Below are 22,034 nucleotides of genomic sequence, written 5' to 3' on the forward strand. Positions count from 1 at the left end.
CAATTAATGACCCTGGTGTGTGTGTGTGTGAGCAGGAAGCCTTAACATCCCCTCCCGACCACACACAGACTCACTTCTGCCCATCAATTAATGACCCTGGTGTGTGTGTGTGAACAGGAAGCCTTCACACACCCCCCAACCACACACACATACACACTTCTGCCCATCAATTAATTAACGGGGAGGGGGGGCAGGAATCCTGGCACCACCTCCCATCCATCAATTAATTAACCTGGGGGAGGGCAAGGAGCCTGACACCCCCACACACATACACACACACTTCTGCCCATCAAATAATGACCCGAGTGGGGTTTTTTTGGTGGGGGAGGCGCCTGATGCCAGTCCATTAGACCCCTTCCAACCTCAAGGTAAGGAGGTGGAGGCACCGGATCTAGGGTTGGGGGGTGGGTGGAGGGTCAGGGACCCCATGGGGGAGGGGATGGACATCTGCTCTCCCTTACAGGGGGAGGGGGGCAGGGTGTAGGTGAAGAGGGGAAGGTGAGGTGGTCCCAGTCTGGGAAACCCAGCCCCTCCTGGGGGAAAACTTGAGACCCAGAGGGGCAAGTCTGAGTTGGGACCCAGTCAGAGCCATCCTTCCCCTAGCTCTGCTTTTTTGTTTTTAATGGTATTTGTTAAGGGCTTACTATGTGCCAGCTGATCTACTAAGCACTGAGCTGGATGCACGCTAATCAGGTTGGACACTGCCCCTATCCCACATGGGGCTCAAGTCTTAATCCTTATTTTACAGAGGAGGAAACTGAGGCCCAGAGACGTGAAATGACTTGCCCGAGATCACCCAGCAGATGAGTGGTGGTGGTGGGATTAGAACCCGGGTTCTTCTGACTTCCAGGCCCATCCTCTATCCACTGGGCCACACTGTCCTATCCGCTTGGCCATGCTACTTTCTCTGTCTCTCGGTGTCTCTCACACACACATGTACACAGCTCCTGGTGGGCAGGGAATGTGTCTGTTGGATTGTACTCTCCCAAGTGCTTAGTACAGTACTGTGCACACAGTAAGCGCTCAATAAGTACGATTGAATGAATGAATCACCCCCCGAAGATGGAGCAGTAGGCCTAATCAGAGCCCACGACCAGGCAAGCCGGGGAAGCGTGTACAGAGGCACTCGTCGTAAGGACCCACACAGACTGTCAGCTCGTCGTGGGCAGGGAACGTGTCTACCAACTCTGTTGTAATGATAATAATTGTGGTATTTGCTGAGCGCTTACTATGTGCCAAACACGGTTCTAAGAGCTGGGGAGATCCAAGAGAATCAGGTTGGACCCAATCCCTGTCCCACATGGGGCTCACACTCTTAATCCCCGTTTTACAGATGAGGAAACGGAGGCACAGAGAAATCGGGTAACTCGCCCACAGTCACACAGCAGGCAAGTGGCAGAGCCGGGGAGGGAACCCAGGTTTCCTGACTCCCAGTTTTCTGCTTTTTCCTGTCAAAACAGTGTGGCCTAGTGGAATGAGTTCAAGCCTGGGAGCCAGAGGACCGAGGTTCTCACCCTGCCTCTGCCGTTTGTCTGCTGTGTGACCTTGGGCAAGTCACCTAACTGCTCTGTGCCTCAGTTTCCTCATTTGTCGAATGGGAATAGATCCATTCTCCCTCCTACTTTGACTGTGAGCCCCATGTGGGACAGGGGCTGTGTCTGACTTGATTATCTTTATCAATACACCTCAGGGCTCAGTACAGTGCTTGGCACGTGGGACAGGGACAGTGTCCAACCTGATTACCGTGTATCTACCCAAGCCTTTAGTGAGGTGTTTAGCACATAGTAAGCACTTAACAAATACCACAGGTATTATTATTTTCACTAGGACAGAGTTCTCTGGGGGTATTCATTCATTCAGTGGTATTTATTGAGCGCTTACTGTGTGCCGAGTACTATACTAAATGCTTGGGAGAGTACAACATAACAGGAAAAATAATAATGTTGGTATTTGTTAAGCGCTTACTATGTGCCGAGCACTGTTCTAAGCGCTGGGGTAGACATAGGGGAATCAGGTTGTCCCACGTGGGGCTCACAGTCTTAATCCCCATTTTACAGATGAGGGAACTGAGGCACAGAGAAGTTAAGTGACTTGCCCACAGTCACACAGCCAAGTGGCAGAGCTGGGATTCGAACTCATGAGCCCTGACTCCAAAGCCCATGCTCTTTCCACTGAGCCACGCTGCTTCTCCAGGAAAAAGACATCCCCTGCCCACAGCGAGCTTTGAGTATAGAATGCGTAGGAGTTTAAAGTGTAGAGAAGCAGTGTGGCCTAATGGAACGACCTGGGAGTTAGAGGAGCTGGGTTCTAATTCCAGTTCGGCCGCTTGCCTGCTGTGTGAACTTGGATGAGTCCCCTAACTTCTCTGAGCCTCAGATTCCTCGTTGTCAATCGGGATACACCCCCACCCCCCTTAGACTGTGAACCCCACGTGCGACAACGACTGCGTCCGATCTGATGAGCTTGTGCAGGGAATGTGTCTATCAACTCTGCTGTGCTATATTTCTCCCAAGTGCTCAGTACAGTGGTCTGCACATAGTAAGCGCTCAAATACGATTGAATGAATAAGAACTCAAAAACTGCCATTGATGATGATGATGACCTTGCATTTATCACAGGGCTCAAGACAATGCTTGGCACAGAATAAGTGCTTAACACATGCCAAAATTGTTATTAGTGGTAGAGACAAGCCCAAAAATAAATTAGGGTTTTTTTTAAAGCTATTTGTGAAGCGCTTACTATGTGCCAGGCACTGTACTAAGCAGAGGGGTGGATACAAATAATTGGATTGGTCACAGTCACAGTCCCGCATGGGGCTCCCGGTCTTAATCCCCATTTTACAGATGAGGCGACTGAGGCTCAGAGCAGTTAAGTGACTTGCCCCAGGTCACACAGCAGGCAAGTGGCCAAGCCCGGGATTAGAGGATCACAGATCGAACAACCTACAAATTCGGATGCGGAAAAGACACCCTGATACACGCAGCCCACGAAACCACCCCACGCAGAGACCTAGTCTCCATCCCCGCACACCCCAACACACCTATCCAAGGACGGGTGAGGTCCGAAGGCCCTCTGACCGAGAAAGACACACAGGCCGGCGGATTCAGTGTAATCCACACTCACACGCACGCTCAGGTCGAAACGTCAGATTCAGTGTGATGGACACCCCAAATACACACACACACACACCGCCACCTCGGGACGAAACAAGCCTGAAATCTAACCCAGAGAGGTCCCGGCCCAGAGAAACCGAGACCCCCCCCAGAGATCAGAGCTTTGGAGGGGCCAGAGACTCCGAGACCTGTGGCATGAGGGTCAGAGACCCGGAGAGGCCCAGAGACCCATGGCTTGGAGAGACAGGGGTGCCCAGAGACACGGAGAGATATCATGACCTGACCCTGACCGCCACCTGGACTCTGACAGAAGCTTTCTCTCCCCCAGGAAGAGGAGAAAGGGAATGGGGGCGGAGGCGAGACTTCCTGCTCTTTGTGCTGCCCTGGAGAAAGAGGAGGGGTGCAGAGCTGGGGATGGGGGTGGTCTTCCCTCTCCCCCCGCCCCGCACCATATTCCTAATTGACCTGTGTCAGCCCAGCCAGGGAGGAAGAGGGATGAGGGGAGCGGGGGAGGTCACGGGGGTCACTCGATCTCTCTCTCCGTCTTCTCTCCAGACCCCCGGCCACCTGTGCCCCTTCCCATCCCCCCCCATTGGCACCAGAGAGGGGAGGGGTCCAGACATAGCGTCAGCCCGGGGGTCGGGGAGTTGGGGGGAGGGGGGCAACCCTCCTTCGCCATCAATTATTCAGGGACTGAGGCTTCTGCCTCCTGGAAATGGAATTCCTGGGTCCAGATGGCAGCCTCAGTTTCCCCCCCTCCCCCATCCCCATGGGTTGAGAGGCTTGAGGCAGGAGAGAGCTGGGGGACCCTGCCCCCTCTCTGTCAGCCCCACCTGGGGCAGGGCCCGTGTCCCATCCCAGTTCGTAGCGCTTCGTACAGTGCGTGGAACATAGTGAGCGCTTCGCAAACATCGTTAGGGATATTATCATTCATTCGCTCAATCGTATTTATCGAGCCCTTACTAGGTGGAGAGCACTGAACTAAGCGCTTGGGAGAGGACGATAGAACAATAAATGACACATTCCCTGCCCACAGCGGTATTGAAGAGCTTCAGCCTTTTCCCCCCCACCTCCTTTGTCCATCTCGCCTTTCCTTCTCCCCGCCGGCGTAGAGGGAAACTGAGGGCGGTCAGAGGACGGGCCGCCCTTCCACCCAGTTCCAGAACTCAATGTGCCCTAAGGGGCCGGGATGCCAGGGTCCCCCAGTTTCCAGAGGTGGTTCAGGGGGAGGTTCAGGGGGTCAGTGTCAAATGGCGGGGGGTGTCTCACAGGAGGGAGTCCTCTACACTGACAGGTCATCGTGGACAGAAGACACAGCTAGCAACTCTGTCATAGTATACTCTCCCAATCGCTTAGTACAGCGCTCCGCACACAGGAACCACTCGCTAACTCTGACTGATTGATCGATTGGGAGGGATCCCCTCCCTAGGCCCCTTCCTCAGGTCCCCGATCCCCCATCTCCCTCCCCCAGTAGACACAGTTCCTTTCGGGATCCACCGCTTGCCTGCTGTGTGACCTTGGCCGAGTCACTTATCTTTCCTGTGCCTCAGCTTCCTCATCTGAAAAATGGGGATTCGATACCTGTTCTCCCTCCCCTTAGACTCTGAGCCCCAAGCGGGACAGGGACTGTGTTCGCCTGTCTATATCGTAGGGGCTCCTGTGCTTAGTACGGTGCTTGGCACACAGGGTAAGCGCTTAATAAATATCACGGTTATTATCACTATTATTATCCAGTCCCATCCAATCCCTTCCTCCCCCACCAAGGGGCCTCACATTAAGTCTTGGTGCTCACTATGGGCAGGAATGTATCTGTTTATTGTTGTATTGTCCTCTCCCAACCGATTAGTACAGTGCTCCGCACACAGTAAGCGCTCAGTACATACGATTGACCGACTGATCCCTCTGGCGAGACAGAGCCCACGAGGAGTGCTGTTTCCCCCTCTCTCCTTCTCTCCTCCCTCCCCCCTACTTCCCAGCTAGAATTTTTGCTTTTATGGTATTTGTAAGCACTTACTATGTGCCAGCCACTGTTCTAAACGCCGAGGCAGATACAAGTTAATTAGGTTGGCCACAGTCCCTGTCCAATGTGGGACTCACAGTCTTCATCTCCATTTTCCAGAGGAGGGAACGGAGGCCCAGAGAAGTGAAGTGACTGGCCCAAGATCACACAGCAGACAGGCGGTGGAGTTGGAATTAGAACCCATGACCCTCCGACTCCCAGGCCCGGACTCTACCCACTAGGCCAGGCTGCGTCCCCTAAGCTCCTCTTCACCAAACCAAGTTCTTCCCTCTCTGCCAAACGCTACTTGTTTTTTTTATGGTGTTTGCTTACCCATCGATGATCGTGATAATCATTTGTTAAGCGCTTACTATGTTCCAGGCACTGTACTAAGTGCTGGAGTAGATAGAAGTTCATCAGTTTGGGCGCAGACTTTAACTTCGCCGTGCGCAGGGAATATGTCTGTCATATTGTCCCATTGTCCCCCTCCAAGCGTTTAGTACAGTGCTCTGCACACAGTAAGCACTCAATAAATACGACTGACTGACTTAATCCCCATTTTACAGATGAGGTAGCTGAGACACGGAGAAATGAAGCGACTTGCCCAAGGTCACAGAGCCAGGATTAGAACCCAGGGCCTTTAGACTCCAGGGCGGGCTCTATCCACTAGGCCACGCTGCTTCTCTACTCAAGCCCATCAAATCTGGAAGGAAACTTTGGTTTCTTTTTTTAATGGTATTTGCTCATCACTGTGTGCCAAGCACTGTACTAAGCCCTGTGGATTCAAGATGGACACAGTCCCTGTCACACATGAGACTCACAATCTAAGTAGGAGGGAGTAGGATTGAAGAGAAGCAGCGGGGTCTAGTGGACAGAGCCCGGGCCTGGGAGTCAGAGGACCTGGGTTCTAATCCCGGCTTGGCCACATGTCTGCTGTGTGTCCTTGGACAAATCACTTCACCTCTCTGTGCTTTAGTGACTCTTCTGTAAAATGGGAATTAAGAGTGCGAGCTCCATGTGGGGCAGGGACTGTGTCCAACCTGATTACTCTGTAGCCCTTAGAACCGTGCCTGGCGCATAGTAAGCGCTTAACAAATACCATAAAAAAATCCCCATTTTACGCCTCAGAAGACCGAGACACAGAGAAGTTAAACGCCTTGCCCAAGGTCGCACAGTAGGCCAGGATTAGAACCCAGGTCCTCTGACTCCCAGGCCCAGGCTCTTTCTCTCTAGACCGTTAGCTCATTATGGGCAGGGAACGTCTCTGCTGACTCTCTTATATCGCACTCGCCCGAATGCTTAGAGTAGTGCTCTGCACGTAGTAAGTGCTCAATAAATGCGATTGATTGATTGATTAATTTCTCCTAGGCCACGCTGCTTCCCTAACGCTCCATTTCTCCAACTCCCTCTCTAAACCTGTCTGCCTGCCTGTCCATGCTTGGGGGGAGCTGGAAGCTTCTCTGCCTTTTTGCCTCTGTCTCTGGGGCCTGGTATATGCGTGCGTGTGTGTGTGTGTATACTCCCAGCGCTTAGTACAGTGCTTGGCACACAGTAAACGCTTAAACACTATAATTATTATCTTCTGCGCCCGGTCTCCCCAGCCCCTTCTGAGGGAGGGGTCACGTCCCGCCCTCTCTCCGTCCTTGGCCAGCCCATGAGTTCCACGCACGGCAACCGTCCACGGACCCACTGGATCTCACTGTAGACGGCACCACCGTCCTTCCCGTCTCACAAGCCCGTCGCCTCAGTTTCCTCCCTTTATTCAGCCCCTTAGCCCTTTTGTCCCCATCTGTCGTTTTATTTATTTCTATTAATAATCTACCTCCCCCTCTAGACTCGTGAGCGGGGAATGTGTCTATTATTGTATTGTACTCTCCCAAGCGTTTAGCGTAGTGCTGTACGCCCAGTAATAATAATAATAGTGGCATTTGTTAAGCGCTTACTCTGTGCCAAGCACTGTTCTAAGCGCTGGGGTAGATACAAGGTCATCAGGTGGTCCCACGTGGGGCTCACAGTCTTCAGCCCCATTTTCCAGATGAGGTACCGAGCCCCAGGGAAGTGAAGCGGCTTGCCCAAGGTCACACAGCAGACAAGGGGCGGAGTGGGATTCGAACGCACGCCCTCTGACTCCCGAGCCCGGGCTCTTTCCACTAAGCCAGGCTGCTTCTGCGCCGACAGTAAGCGCTCAATAAATAGGATTGATGGAACTCAGGTCCCACCTCCCCTGATTCCCCCTTCTCCCCACACCACTTTTCCCCAACCACTATCGCAGGTTCCAACGGATTCCTCTGCCTCCTCAGATTCCTCAGATTTCCTCACATCCCCAACAGTCAGTCACTCAGTCAATCGTGTTTATTGAGCGCTTAACTCTTGGGAGAGTATACTATGATAACATCTCCGTCTCTTCTCGATATTTATTGAGCGCCGACTGCGTACAGAGCACTGTACTAAACGCTCGGGAGAGGAGAGAATGACCGAGTCGGTGGACAGATTCCCTGCCCTCAAGGAGCTCACAGTCCAGAGGGCGAGACTGACATCACGGACGGGCCCGGACCACGGATTCCTCTGCCTCGGATCTCCCGCATCCCCACCTCCCCCCAGTCTATCCATCCATCAGTCAGGAATAACGATCGTAATCATGGCACTTCTTCAGCACTCACTATGTGCCAAGCACCGTTCTAAAGCCCTGGGGCCGATGCGAGGTGAATCTGGTCGGGACACAGTCCCTGTCCCCCGTGGGGTTCACACGGTCTTAATCCCCATTTTCCAGACGAGGGAACTGAGGTACAGAGACTTGAAGTGACTGGCCCAAGGTCACACAGCGGACAAGCGGCCAAGGGCCGGGATTGGAGGGCTCAATAAATACGATCGAATGAATGGATGAATGGACGACATTCTGACCCCCGGGCCGGGGCTCTGTCCACTAAGCCATGCCGCTTCTCAACGGCATGTACCGAGTGCCTCTGTGCTGTACTGAACGCTTGGGAGACTACGGTGTAACGGAGTTGGTAGACACGTCCCCTGCCTACGAGGAGCTCACGGTCTAGAGGGCGAGATGGACATTCTAACCAGTCACAGATGGGTCCGTACCAGGAGGACTCCCACTTCCCCGTCTCCTCCGATCCATCGGTCATCCGGTCCACGGGGTCAACCGAGCGCTCACGCGCCGGGCGGAGCGCCGTACCGAGCGCTCGGTGAGAAGTCCGATCCGAAAGACCCGACGCCGCGTCCCTTGCCCACGAGGAGCTTACGGTCCAGAAGGGAGCGACGGACAGTAACCCACGACGGACGGGTCGGTGGGACGAATTCCGTCCCCTCGGATCTCCCGCCTTCCCAGATCCCCTCCCTGACTATCTCGGGGCGCCGGCAGGTTCCCCTGGCCTGCCCCGCCCCGCCGTTCGTTCAGCCTTATTTTACTGAGCGCTCACTGTGTCTGAGTGCTTAGACCGGGCCCCTCTCCGCCTCCCTGCGGCCACCTGGGGGTGGACCTGGGGTGGACCCGGGGTGCCTGGGTCCCGTGCTCGGTGTACACCCGTCTGCCGTGTGACCTTGGGCAAGTCATTTCACTTCCTCTGGGCCTCAGTTCCCTCCTCTGTAAAATGGGGACTGGAGACCGTGAGCCCCATCTGGGACGGGGCCGGCGCCCGACCCGATTTACCCGAATGCCCACGGCCCTCGGTGCGGTGCCCGGCTCATAGCTAAGCGCTCAACCAAACACCTGCGGATCGTTATTATTACGCCCTGCAGACGGGACTGTCCCGTCTCCTAGCCTCAGTTTCCTCTTGGGAGCTCCGGGGAGCGATCACACCCCCCTCCCCCCGCCCCCAACAGTGGGTGGGAGTGGGAGGCGATGGCGTCTTTCAGTGCTTTGAGAGCTCCTCACGGGACGGGTCGTGGTGCGAGAGAGAGAAGGCCAGCCGGGTCGACGGGCCTCGGCCTCGAGGGCCTCCAAGCAATTCCATCCGGTCCCCACCCCCATGCTGGAGTCCCTCCCCCTGGCCCCAGAGGGAGTAGGGGACCCCCGCCCCCGGTGGGGGTGGCGATTCGCTTTGGGGGGTGCTGGGTGCCTGGGCGAGCGAGAAATGGGTGGCGCCGGAGGATCTCTAAGAGGCCGTGGGGTGATCTCTGTAGATCCCTGCCGGAGAAGGGAGTGGGCCGAGCCCCCCGGCCCGTCCCCCCAGGCCCCCCAGCTGGCCGGTCCAGGCCCCGGCTGAACCGACCCCCGCTGAGGCTTTCGGCCCGGGCCGGCGGGGGGGATTTAGGGGTGACCTGGGCCTGGGCCGGGCCCGGGCCTGGGGGTGGCCGATGGGGGAGGTGGCCGGGGGGGCGGGGGGGATGGAGAAGAAGCATGAGGAGTCCAGCTGGGGCGGGGACAGACACACACACACACACACACACACACACTGCCGGACACGTGCGGTCAGCCCCCTCCCCCGCCCGGTGGCCCGGCCGGCCGCCTCATCCGGGGTCCCCGGCGGGCCCACGGCCCCCAGAGGACCTCCATCGCCCCACCCCGCACCTTATCACCCCCGCCCAGCTCCCAGCCTCCCCCCCCCCCGCCCCCGGCCCCATCACCGCGGGGAGGGGAGCCCCGGGGCCGGTCCCTTCCACCGTCAGCCCGGCCTCGGAGCCCCCGGACCCCCCGGACCCCTCCCCGGTCCTCGGCCCTGTCCAGTCCTGGCCGCATCCGGCATCTCCGCCGGAACCTCCCCAGCGCCCCCCCCCCCCAACCCCCCGGCCCCCGGGCCCATCCAGCCCTGGGCCCATCCGGCCCCCCCAGCCCCAACCCCATCATCCGTCCGTCCGTCCGTCCGTCCGTCCGTCCATCCATCCATCCATCCATCCGTCCATCCATCCGTCCATCCATCCATCCCTCCCTCCGTCACCCCGGGCAACCCGCTCCTTCCTCCCGCATCCTCCTCCCCTCCCCTCCCGGCTCATGGCCGCTGGCCCCGGACCCGATCAGCGCCGGTCGATCGGTCGGTCGGTCGGTCGGGCCCGGGCAGCCCCCCGCCCCCCGGGCAGCCCCCGGGCAGCCCCCCGCCCCCCGGCGGGCCCCGGCCCGGGCCTTACCTCGGGGGCTGCGGCCGACGCACAAAAGGCGGCGATGCTGCGGCGCCTCTTCCCAAACCTCCACCCGCCCGATCCTCCTCCTCCTCCTCCTCCTCCTCCTCCTCCCGGTGGTCCTCCTCCTCCTCCTCCTCCTCCTCCCCCTGCCCCTCCTCCCGCTCCTCCCTCCGCCCCCTCCCCCTCCCTCCTGCCGCCGCTCTGGTCCCCGGTCGCTGTCCCCGGCAGGACCCGGGGCGGGGCCTAGGGCCCCAGGACCAGCCCCTCCCCCGGACCCCCGCCCCGCACCTTCCAGATAATAATAATAATACTAATAATAGTGGCGTTTGTTAAGCCCTCGCTAGGTGCGAAGCGCCGTTCTAAGCGCTGGGGGGGGGGGGGATGCAAGGTGATGAGGGGGTCCCAAGATCCCCTCCCTCCGAACTCCCCGGCTGGGGGGTCGGGGGTCACCGCGGGCCGTGTCCGGGGGTCCTGGGGAGGGGGGAATGGGAGGACGCCGACCCTCCCCGGACCCCCGAACAGGTCCCCACTCCCCTCCCCGGGGAGCGGGCTCGGAGGGGCCCGGTCCGGGCCCCGGGGGTCCTGGCCTCCCCACCCCTCCTCCCCGGAACGTACTGAGCGCCCACCGAGGGCCGGAGCTCGAAGGGCGAAGCCTTGGGGCGACGGCCGCCTCCGCCCCCCGCCCATCCGATCCAACTTAGAAATGCGAAACGACCCTGTCTTGAACGCGTAGCCCACCCAGTATCGCTGCTGCTGACGGTGGGGATAATGATGAGGGTAGTCATCCCGATGGGGAGGAGGAGGAGGAGGATGGTGGTTCTTAAGCGCTCACTATGTGCCAAGCGCTGCTCTGAGTTCTCTAGGGGGGCAGATGAGGAATAATGAGGGTAGTGACGATGACGATGATGCTGGTGGTGGTGTTTCACCCCCCGATTAGACTGTGAGCCCGTCGATGGGCAGGGATCGTCTCTATCTGTTGCCCAATTGTCCCTTCCGATCGCTTAGTACAGTGCTCTGCACATAGTAAGCGCTCAATGAATACTATTGATGGAATGATTGATGATGATGACGGTGGTGGTGTTTCTTACGCTCTTACTATGCGCCAAGCACTGCTCTGAGTCGACTACGGCGTCAGATGAGGAATAATGATAATCATGTTGGTATTTGTTAAGCGCTTACTATGTGCAGAGCACTGTTCTAAGCGCTGGGGTAGATACGGGGTAATCGGGTTGTCCCACGTGAGGCTCGCAGTTAATCCCCATTTTACAGAGGAGGTCACTGAGGCACAGGGGAGTGAAGGGACTCGCCCACAGTCACACCAGCTGACAAGTGGCAGAGCCGGGATTCGAATCCATGACCTCTGACTCCCAAGGCCGGGCTCTTGCCACTGAGCCATGCTGCTTCCCAAGGAATGCTTCCCAAGGAAGGCTTCCATGGTGCTTCCCATGCTGCTTCCCGGGAATAGTGAGGTTAATGATGATGATGATGATGATGAGGAGAAGCAGCGTGGCTCAGTGGAAAGAGCCCGGGCTTGGGAGTCAGAGGTCATGGGTTCGAATGCCGGCTCTGCCACTTGTCAGCTGTGTGACCGTGGGCGAGTCCCTTCACTTCTCTGTCCCTCGGTCGCCTCATCTGTAAAATGGGGATTAACTGTGAGCCTCACGTGGGACAACCCGATTCCCCTGTGTCTACCCCAGCGCTTAGAACAGTGCTCTGCACATAGTAAGCGCTTAACAAATACCAACATGATTATTATTATTATTATTATGATGGTGGTGGTGTTTCTTAGGCGCTTACTCTGCGCCAAGCGCTGCTCTGAGTTCTCTGCGGGGTCAGATGAGGAATAATGAGGATGAGGAGTGATGAGGAGGAGGGCGGCGGTGGTGTTTCTTCAGCGCTCCCTAGAGAACTCAGAGCAGCGCTTGGCGCATAGGGGGTACGATGAGGGGACTGAGCGAACCCAGGCGTCCTGATTCCCAGCGGGAAGGGAGGCCCCCGGGGACGGGCGGGATCATCACCATATTTATTGAGATTTATTGAGCGCCTACTGTGTGCCAAGGACTGTACTAAGCGCCTGGGAGATGCGCTTGGGGAGAGGTTCCTCCCCCCGCTCCCCTCGGCCAATCACAGGCTCTGGTCCGGGGAGGGGGCGGGGCCCCAGGAGGGCGCGGCCAATCGCCTTCGCGGACGCGGTGGCGCGTGCTCAACCCCGCCCCGCGCCACTGGCGCGCGGGCCCGAGGGGCGCGGCCCCGCCCGCCCGGGGGGGGACCGGAAGCACGCGGGGCCGCGGAGCCTCCTGGGGATTGTAGTTTCCCAGGGAACCCTTCCTGCCCCTTAACATGGCGGCCCCTCACCCGGCGCGCGGGCGGAAACGCGGCCGTTTTCCCGCGCTTTCCGCGGGGCGCGACGGGGGACGGAGTCCGAGGGGCTCGGGGCTGCCGGACGGGGAGCCCCCGCGGGGACTTCAACGCCCAGAAGCCCCCAGCCCGAAGGGGAGGGGGAGGGGGGCGAGGTCCCGCGGGGCATTGTGGGACACGTAGTCCCGGCTCCTCCGGAAATGCAGGGAAGAGGCCCGGCTAAGGACTCCACGTCCCGGCGTGCTCCGGGGCAGCTCCTCGCGGCCCGAGCCGGGGCCCGGTCTCGACCCATGTTCGGCGGCGGCGGCGGCGGCTCGTGAGGCGGAGGCTCGGGGGTCGCGAGGCTGCAGGCACGGTGGCGCCCGCGGGGACGGAGGGGGGAATGAGTGAGGAGGAGCAGGGCTCCGGGACGACCACGGGCTGCGGGCTCCCCAGGTGAGTGGCCCACACCGCCCCCTGGCGGCGCGGAGGCCGCAGTGCAGGGACCGGCGGGGGCGACGCGCCGGTTCCCACCCTGACTGACCCGGAGCCGCGGGGTCGGGCGACAGACCCCTGCATGCACCGGAGCTACACGCCCCCGCCTAACATGGACCGGAGGGGCGATGACCGGTTGCTGGGCATCCCCTTGGTCGGGGACGTCTTCGCTCCCAGCATGCTCTGGGGCGCCGGCCCACAGCTTGGTCCCCAGGCCGGAGCCGTTCCCCGCCGGGGGCGCCAGGGGGCGCTGCTGCGCAGGCGGCGGGGCACGACGCCGCGTGCACGGCAGCGCCACCTGGTGGCGAGGCCGCGGGAGCGCACCCGCTCCCCCCACCTCGGGCTCCCTGCATTCATTCATTCATTCAATCATCTGTCTTCATTCATTCATTCAATCATCTGTCTTCATTCAGTCGTGTTTCTTGAGCGCTCACCGTGTGCGGAGCAGTGTGCTAAGCGCTTGGGAAAGTACCATACAACAATAAAGAGTGACATTCCCCGCCCACAACGAGCTGGGGGAGACAGACATCGATGCAAATAAAATGACAGATATGGACATAAGCACTGCGGGGCTGGGAAAGGGGGGAAGAGCACGGCCGAGGTCCGGGGTTTGGGGTCGGTCCATCGACCAATCGGCCGATTTTCATTCCTTCATTCATTCGATCGTATTTATTGAGCGCTTACTGTGTGCAGAGTACTGTGCTAAGCGTGTAGGAGGGTACTCTGTAACAATAAGCAGACACATTCCCTGCCCACAACGTTATTAATAATAATAATGACGGTATTTGTTAAGCGCTTACTTTGTGCCAAGCACTGTTCTTGAGTGCCTACCGTGGGCGGAGTAATGTAATAAGAATAATGATTGTGGTGTTTATTAAGCGCTCACTAGGTGCCAGGCACTGTTCTAAGCGCTGGGGTGGATACCAGCAAAGCGGGTTGGAGAGAGGGTCTGTCCCACGTGGGGCTCACGGTCTCAATCCCCAATTGCCAGATGAGGTAACTGAGGCACAGAGAAGTGACGTGACTTGCCCAAGGTCACCCAGGAGACAGGCAGCGGAGCTGGGATTAGGACCCAGGTCCCTCCAACTCCCACCGTACCGAGAAGCAGCGAGGCCGAGGGAATAGGGCACAGCCCTGAGAGTCGGAAGGACCTGGGTTCCGATCCCGCCTCTGCCACCTGCCTGCCGTGTGACCCGGGACAAGTCGCTTCACTTCTCTGTGCCTCGGTTTACCTCATTTGTGAACTGGGGATTAAGACGGCGATCCCCACGTGGGACGGGGGCCGCGTCCACCCCGGCGCTCAATACAGTGCCTGGCCCATAGTAAGCGCTTCTTAAGCCCGGTGATGACGATTATTATTATTACGAAGAGCTTGGGAGAAGGGCTGGTACCGGAGCGGGTCGAGCTGGGTCTGCCCCACACAGCTTCCACCCCTGGGGGTGGGGGCTGGGGGGGGGGAAGGGAGGTGGTCTGTGGGGAAACTGGGGGGAGGCGGGGTGGGGTATTGGGTGAGTCTTGCAGCAGAGGCCCCTCTTTCTCCCCACCCCCACCACAGTTTAGAGCAAATGCTGGCAGCCAACCCGGGCAAGACTCCGATCAGCCTCTTGCAAGAGTATGGGACGAGAATAGGCAAGACCCCCGTGTACGACCTGCTCAAAGCCGAGGGCCAAGCCCACCAGCCCAATTTCACCTTCCGCGTCACTGTCGGCGACACCACCTGCACCGGTGAGGGACGGGGGTCTCCCCGCTGGCCCCCCGCCCTCCCCCAGGGAGACGGGAGCACAGACAGTTCCCTAGGAGAGGCCAGCCGATCGATCGGGCCGCCCGCCGGCGGTGGCCATCGAGCCCCGTACTGGGCGCTGGGGAGAGTTGGGGAGAGTCAGCAGAGGCTCTCGCGCCCCTTAGGAGCGTCCAGGGTAGCAGGGGAAGGCGGGCGAGGAAATCGAGTCCCGACAGACGCGAATCGGTCTCTAAGGGATGGGGAGATGTAGACGGGAGTGGCGGGCGCGTTCGGAAGCACGCCAGAGTTTAGGGGCCGTCGAGGCGCTGAAGCGACAGCGGTCGGGGGAGGGTAGAGGTTAAATCAGGGAAGGCCTCTTGGAGGAGGTGCCGTTTCCGTGGGAAATTCACCCGCAACGCGAGACACGGTCAGAGCCCCCAGAGGGCTTACCGGCTCCTGGGGGACGCTGGCAGACATTAGTTACAGAATCGGTCAGCCACTTGTATTTATTGAGCGCTTACTGTGCGCGGAGCACTGTACTAAGGGCTTGGGAGAGGACAATACGATAAACCCACCCATTCCCTGCCCGCAACGAGCTTAGGGTCTAGAGGAGGGGAGACGGATATCAATACTAATAAATAAAATAACGGATGTGGGCATGCGTACTGTGGGGCGGGGCCGGGGGAAGAGCGATGGGAGGGAGTCAGGGTGACGCAGAAAGGAGTGGGAGTTGAGGAGAAGTGGGGCTTAGGGAAGGCCTCTCGGAGGACATGGGCCTTCAGTAAGGCTTTGAAGCAGGGGGAGGATCACTGCCCGATTTGAGGAGGGAGGTGCGTTCCAGGCCAGAGGCAGGACGGGGGCCGGGGGTCGGGGGTGAGACGGGCGAGACGGACGGAGCCCCGGTGAGAAGGTTGGCATCAGAGGAGCGAAGTGTGCGGGCTGGGTCGGAGGGGGCGAGGTGGTTAAGTGCTTTGAAGTCAACGGTCAGGAGTTTTTGTTCGATGTGGAGGTAGATGGGCAACCGCTGGAGTTTCCTGAGGGGCAGAGTGACACGTCCTGAACGTTTCTGTAGAAAACTGATGCGGGCAGCAGGGTGAAGTATGGACTGGAGTGGGGCGAGACGGGAGGTTGGGAGGTCGGCAAGGAGGCTGACGCCGTCATCCACGAGGGAGAGGTGGAGCGGTGGTATTAACGTAGGATGGAGAGAAAAGAGTGGATTTCAGCGATGCTGTGAAGGTGGGACCGACAGGATTTAGCAGAGCGCTGTGCTAAATGCTTGGGAGAGGACACTGGAACAATAAACGCATTTCCTGCCCACAACGAGCCGACAGTGTAGACGGCGAGGCAGAAGGTGATAGAAATAAATAGAGGACAGCTACGGACGTAAGTGGTGTGGGGAGGGGGGATGAATATAAGGAGGAAGTCAGGGTGACGCAGAAGGGAGAGGGAGAAGAGGAAAGGGGGGCTTAGTCAGGGAAGGCCTCTGGGAGGAGATGGGCCTGGAATAAGGCTTTGAAGGGGCCGGGAGAGTCATCCTCCGAGGGAGTGAGAGCGGAAAGATGGGGGAAGAACCGGTGGAGCAGATGAATTAAGAACCAAACGGACAGCGGGGTAGCCCGATGGGCCGGAAGGCCGAGGACCCAATCCACCCATTGTACTAAGGGAGGGGTGCTTTGGGGTTGATGCTGTCTGGGGGAGTTAATCCGGGAAGGCACCCCGGAGGAGGTGGGGTTTCAGGAGGGCTGTGAAGATGGAGAGCGGGAGGGTCTGAAGAGGGAGGGAGTTCCGGGCCCCCGGGGGGGGGGGCGGGGGACAGCGGGAACGGAAAATCGGAGGTGGGAGAGTCGAGGGGAGGAACCGTCACGTCGTGAGCTCGGGAGGATGGGGAACGGGGATGGGGGAGGAGAGTCGATCCGTAAGATCGATCGGTCGGTGGTATTTATCGAGCGCTCACTGGGTGCAGAGCACTGTACGAAGCACTTCGGAGAGGACGGCGGGGCAGAATTGGCAGATTACGTTCCGGGCCCACGAGGGGCTTCCGGTCTGGATGGGAAGGTCGACGGCCGGGAGACGGGAGGCCGTCGGAGAGCTCCGTGGGGAGGAGAGGCGCGTACTGAGCGATGTTTCGGGAAGAGGATCCGGGCAGGAGCGTGGAGGATGAACTCAGAGGGGGCAGAGGCCGCAGGCAGGGAGGCCAGCAAGGGGCTACCGGAGGCCAGAGAGGCCGAGGTTGCATAGCCTGAGCCAGGTGTCCGTCTGCCTGTCGGTTGGCTGGGTCCTAGGTGAATTATTATTATTTTTTTAATGGTATTTGTTAGGCGCTTCCTGTGTGTCAAACGCTGTTCTAAGCCCCGGGGTAGGTCCAGGTTCCCCACGGGGCTCACCGTCTAAGTAGGGAGGAGATCGGGTATTGAATCCCCATTCTGCAGTTGAGGGAACTGAGGCCCAGAGAAGTGAAGTGAGTCGCCCAAGATCACACAACAGACAAGGGGCGGAGCCGGGATTGGAACCCGGGTCCCGGGATTCCCAGGCCCGGGCCCTTTCCACTAGGCCACGCTCCTGCTTCTCGTCTGGGGTGGGGAGAGGGGAGAGGGTCGTCCCGTACCCGAGCGTGCCCAGGGGTACCCCTCACACGCTCTGGCTTTGCATCCTGTCCCAAGAGCTGCTGAGCGCGCTCTCACTCGCCGCTAGCTCAGCACCGGACACGCCCAAGCCCCTCGGGCGGCCAGTTCCGGGCCTCAGCCTGGGTTTCCTGTCCGGGGCCCCCGAGTCAGTCAGTCAGTTGTATTTATTGAGCGCCTACTGCCGTACCGAGTGCTGGGGAGAGTCCCCTACGACACCTCAAGTCCTTAAAAGAGAAAGAGCGTGGCCGATGGATAGAGCCCGGGCCTGGCAGTCGGAAGGACCCGGGTTCTAATCCTGACTCCGCCGCTCGTCTGCTGGGTGACCTGGGGCAAGTCACTTCACTTCTCTGGGCCTCGGTTCCCTCGTCTGTACGATGGGGTGGAGACCGTGAGCCCCACATTGGACGGGGACTGCGTCCGACCCTATTAGCTCCCATCTGCCCCGGCGCTCAGAACAGTCCCTGGCACTTAACAGATACCACAGCTGTTATCATTACCGAGCCCCCGTAAGGGCCCTCTCCCAGGGGACACCGAGGCAGGAGGAACGGGAGGGATTTGGATCAGACGGCAGGAAGGACTTCCCGACAGAAAGGGGGAGTGGGGGCAAACCGGACGGGCGTGGAGTCGTCTTCTCCGCGGGTGGGGCTTGCACGGGCGTGGGGTCTTTTCAGCGGGGAAGGGCGGGGGGTGGGGGAGACCACTCCACGGTGACCCCCGTCCTCACTTGCCCTCTCACCCTGCCGCGCAGGCCAGGGCCCCAGTAAGAAAGCAGCCAAGCACAAGGCCGCCGAAGAGGCTCTCAGATACCTGAAGCGGGGTAGCGTGCTGGAGTCGGTTCCGGAAGACAACAGGTGAGGGGCTGAGCGGGACGGGGCGGGAGGGGAGGGCGGTTGGAGGGCGGGGGTCTCCCCGGCGATGACCCGCGGCGGGAGGGCTGCAGCCCGTTGACCAGCAGCGCGGTCTAGTGGCCGCAGCACGGGCCGGGGAGTCGGAAGGACCCGGGTCCTAATCCACTCGTCTGCTGGGTCACCTTGGGTAGATCGCTTGACTTCTCCGGGCCTCAGTTCCCTCCTCTGTATATCGGGGATTAAGACCGTGAGCCCCGTGTGGGACGGGGACCGCGTCCAACCCGCTCAGCTCTATCTACCCCAGCGCTTAAGTACAGTGCCTGGCACATAGTGAGCGCTCGTGATCCTGACGCTTGGGGTCCCCTGGGAGGTGGGGGGGGGGCGGGCAGGGGCGTTAACGTGACCCCCCCTCCCCCCCACCCCTGACCCCAGGAAAGGGTTCTCCTCTCTCCTTAGATACCCCTCCCCGCAGCCTCTTTGGAACCCCCGACCCCTGCAGGCCTTCCGGGAGTGACTGGGGGAGCCTCCTCCCCTCCCTAGGGCAGGCGAGCGGGAAGGCTCCCCGGTGGAGGCGTGAGGGCCGGAGGGAAGGACGAACGGGGAAGTGTGGAGGGGGTTTTTCCTCGCCCCCGCCCCTCAGAACGGGGAGGCTGGGTTTGGGTGGGCCGCCTTCCCAGCTAGCTCCCCTCATCCGGCCCCTCCAGGAGGTCCCCCATGGAGGTGAAAGCCCCGGTGTCCGCGCAGCAATCGGAATGTAACCCCGTCGGGGCCTTACAGGTACGGTTGTCCTGCCCCCACCCCCCCCAGGGGGCCGGGGGTGGGGGGGAAGGGGCGGGGAGGGGGCCGAGGGCGGCCGGGCCGGGCCCCGATCCCCTCTGAGCGGTGGGGCGTGGCCGGTGGTCTCGGCCCCCTCCCTCCCCGTCAGGAGCTGGTGGTGCAGAAGGGCTGGCGGCTGCCGGAATACACGGTGACCCAGGAGTCCGGCCCCGCTCACCGCAAGGAGTTCACCATGACCTGCCGCGTCGAGCGCTTCGTCGAGATCGGTACGGGGCCGGGGCCGGGGGCCGGGGCCCGCCGGCGAGGAAGGGGCGGGGTGGGGGTGGGGACCTCCTGACCCCCGGCCGCCCGTCCCGCCCGCAGGGAGCGGCACCTCGAAGAAGCTGGCGAAGCGCAACGCGGCGGCCAAGATGCTGGTCCGCATCCACAACGTCCCCATGGACCTGCGGGACGGGCCCGAGGCCGAGGCCGAGGACGATCAGTTCTCCATGGTGCGTCCCCCGCTCCGGCGTGCTCCGCGCTCGTGCCTGTCCCCCCCCGTCCCGCCCCCCGTCTTGCGGGGAGTCGGAGTCCCCTCCCTCCTTCCCCCATCCCGTAGCCCGTGGTGCGCCACCGTTCCCGGCCCGCCCCGTGTCCCGCCCGCCCGCCCCCGGCCTCCCCAGTCGGCGGGGAGTTGTAATCCCCCCTCTCCTTCCCCAACAGCGGGGGGGGTTGGGGAGCGGGGAGGTCCGATGCCAAGGCGTTAACGTCGGGGGGCGGCGACGGAAGGGTCGGGCGGGCCTCCCGCCTCAGGCTCGGCCTCCTCCCTCGGGGCTCGGACAGGGCACGGGGTCTCGGCTGGACGGGGGCAAGGGGAAGACGCCGGGCTGCACGTGGGACTCGCTGAGGAACTCGGCCGGGGAGAAGATCGTGTCGCTGCGCAGTCAGCCCCTGGGCACGGCCGGGCCCGGCTCCTGCGGCCTCCTGCGCGACCTGTCGGAGGAGCAGGCCTTCAACGTCAGCTACCTCGACATCGGTACCTGGCCGCTCGGGGGCCTGGGGGGGGGGGAGGGGTGATGCTCGAGGGCTGGGGAGAGGGGGGCGTGGGGAGGAGGGGAGGGCTGTGGGGGTGGCCGCCGGGCTGGGGCACGGCCTGCCCTGCGGGGCAAACGGTGGGGAGGGGGGAGGGGGGAAGAGGGGCTTGGAGCCGGTGAATGGGCTCAGTCTCCCAGCTTGCTTCTTGCCCGTCCTGGCCTCGGAGCATGCTGGGACCTGTAGTTGTGGAGCCTAATGGTTGGCTGGGAAGTAGCGGTGGACCCTCTGGCTCTTCTCCTTCTCCCTCGCCTTCCCTTCTTTTCCTCCTCCTTCCCTTCTCCCTTTTCCCCTCCCCGTTCTTTCCCTTCTCTTCTCCTCCCCCTTCCCTTCTCCCTCTCCCCCTTTCCCTTCTCCCTCTCCCCTCCTTCCCTTCTCTCTCTCCCCCTTCCCTCTCCCTCTCCTCTCCTTCCCTTCTGTTCTCCCTCTCCCCCCTCCTTCCTTTCTTCTCCCTCTGCCCCCTTCTCTCCTCCTTCCCTTCTCCTCCCTCTCCCCTCCTTCCCTTCTCCTCCCTCTCCCCTCCTTCCCTTCTCTCCTCCTTCTCTTCTCCTCTCTTCCCTTCTCCCCTCCTTCCCTTCTCCCTCTCCCCTCCTTCCCTTCTCCCTCTCCCCTCCTTCTCTTCTCCCCCTCCCCTTCTCCCTCTCCCCTCCTCTTCTCCCTCTCCCCACCCTTCCCTTTCTCCTCTCTCTCCTCCCTTCTCTCCTCCTTCCCTTCTCCCTCTGCCCCCTTCTCTCCTCCTTCCCTTCTCCCTCTTACCTTCCTTCCCTTCTCCCTCTGCCCCCCTTCCTTCTCTTCTCCCCGTCCTTCCCATCTCCCTGTCCACCCCGTCCCCACCCCTCCCACCCCCCTAGACCAACTGAGCCTGAGCGGGCTGTGCCAGTGCCTGGTGGAGCTGACGACGCAGCCCACCACGGTGTGCCACGGCTCGGCGCCCACGCGGGACGCCGCCCGGGCTGAGGCCGCCCGCCACGCCCTGCAGTACCTCAAGATCATGGCCGGGGGCAAATGAGAACTCGCCCCTTCCCCCCCGTGCCACCCCGTCCCGCCCCCCCATCCCATCCTCTACCGTCCCCCCACCCCCTAATAAACGTCCGTTTTGTAACTCGGGGTCTGTGGGCTCTGTCGCTGCCCCCGGGAGGGGCCGGGTCTCTCGGTGCCGTTTGGGGGGGCACCCTAAATCTGGGGGGGTGTCCCTGGGGTCGTCGTCCTAGTCCAGGAAGAAGGGAAGTGAGGGGGGTGGGATGGGCGGGGGCCGATGTGGAGGGTGGAGGGGGGGCTTCGGAACTACCAGAGGCCAGAATGCCCCCCTGCCCACCCAGAGAGAGTCGGAGACACACACGTGCAGAGACGGGCCGAGGCTCCGGTTGACTTTACTGGGGGCGGGTGGAGGGACCCAGAGCCCCTCACCCCCCTCCCATCAGCTCAGGCCGCCCACCCCGCGGACCCCGGAGGTTGACGGTGTGGGGTCGCGGGTAGGGAGTCGGGGGCGGCGGGGCGGGGGGGTCACTTCTTGCCGAAACGCTGAGGGACGGCGAGACTCCAGAAGTGAGGGCCGGCGCGGTGGCCGGCCCGGGGCCCCTGCCCCGTCCGGACCTCGCGACCGAACCTGAGGAGAGAGACCCCCCGCCTCCGTCAGGACCCGGGAGGGCCCGGCGGCCGCCCCCGCCCCCCCCGGGACGGCCCCCGGTCCGCTCACCGCTGCGGCTGGAATAGGAAGGCCGGTCGGCGGGCCGGTCCCGGCACGGTCCGGAGCGGGAAGCGGGGCGCCCCTCCTGGGGGGCGGCTCTCTAGGGGACGTCGCCGCACCGCCCACTCCTCCTCCTGCAGCCGGGGGAGGGATCGGGGTGGGGGGACCGGTCATCGGGGGCTCCCGTGCGCGCACCCCACTCACGCCTGACCCCGATTCCTGCAAAAGCCTCCCCCAGACACCCCCCTCTGCCCGAGACCCACCCCCAGGCACGTGCGAGGGGGCAGCTGCTTGTG

At 61.2% G+C, this 22,034-nt stretch overlaps 2 protein-coding genes across 4 annotated transcripts in view; one reads left to right on the forward strand and one right to left on the reverse strand.

The window, feature by feature from the left end:
- The window catches only part of MAP3K12 (mitogen-activated protein kinase kinase kinase 12), a 33,573-nt gene extending 23,330 nt beyond the window's left edge, over positions 1–10,243 (reverse strand). Inside the window, 1 exon segment of the mRNA XM_029072934.2 lies at positions 10,186–10,243. The gene's annotated coding sequence lies outside the window, so the exon portion shown is untranslated.
- TARBP2 (TARBP2 subunit of RISC loading complex) lies at positions 274–21,153 on the forward strand. Of its 3 annotated transcripts, none has more exons than XM_029073876.2 (8): positions 274–368; positions 14,567–14,736; positions 18,104–18,206; positions 18,908–18,980; positions 19,129–19,246; positions 19,344–19,471; positions 19,803–19,995; positions 20,903–21,153. In XM_029073876.2, exons 2-8 carry the CDS (start codon positions 14,577–14,579, stop codon positions 21,058–21,060), a joined length of 933 nt encoding a protein of 310 aa, XP_028929709.1. In that variant the 5' UTR covers positions 274–368; positions 14,567–14,576; the 3' UTR covers positions 21,061–21,153. The 3 variants fall into 3 exon arrangements, with proteins under 3 accessions (XP_028929709.1, XP_028929708.1, XP_028929707.1); XM_029073875.2 differs by lacking the exon at positions 274–368 and adding an exon at positions 12,681–12,972 and having other exon boundaries at positions 19,132–19,246; XM_029073874.2 differs by lacking the exon at positions 274–368 and adding an exon at positions 12,685–12,972.
- Positions 21,154–22,034: the final 881 nt, after the last annotated feature.

This window comes from Ornithorhynchus anatinus, chromosome 10, assembly GCF_004115215.2.
Source record: "Ornithorhynchus anatinus isolate Pmale09 chromosome 10, mOrnAna1.pri.v4, whole genome shotgun sequence".
Lineage (NCBI taxonomy): Eukaryota > Metazoa > Chordata > Mammalia > Monotremata > Ornithorhynchidae > Ornithorhynchus > Ornithorhynchus anatinus.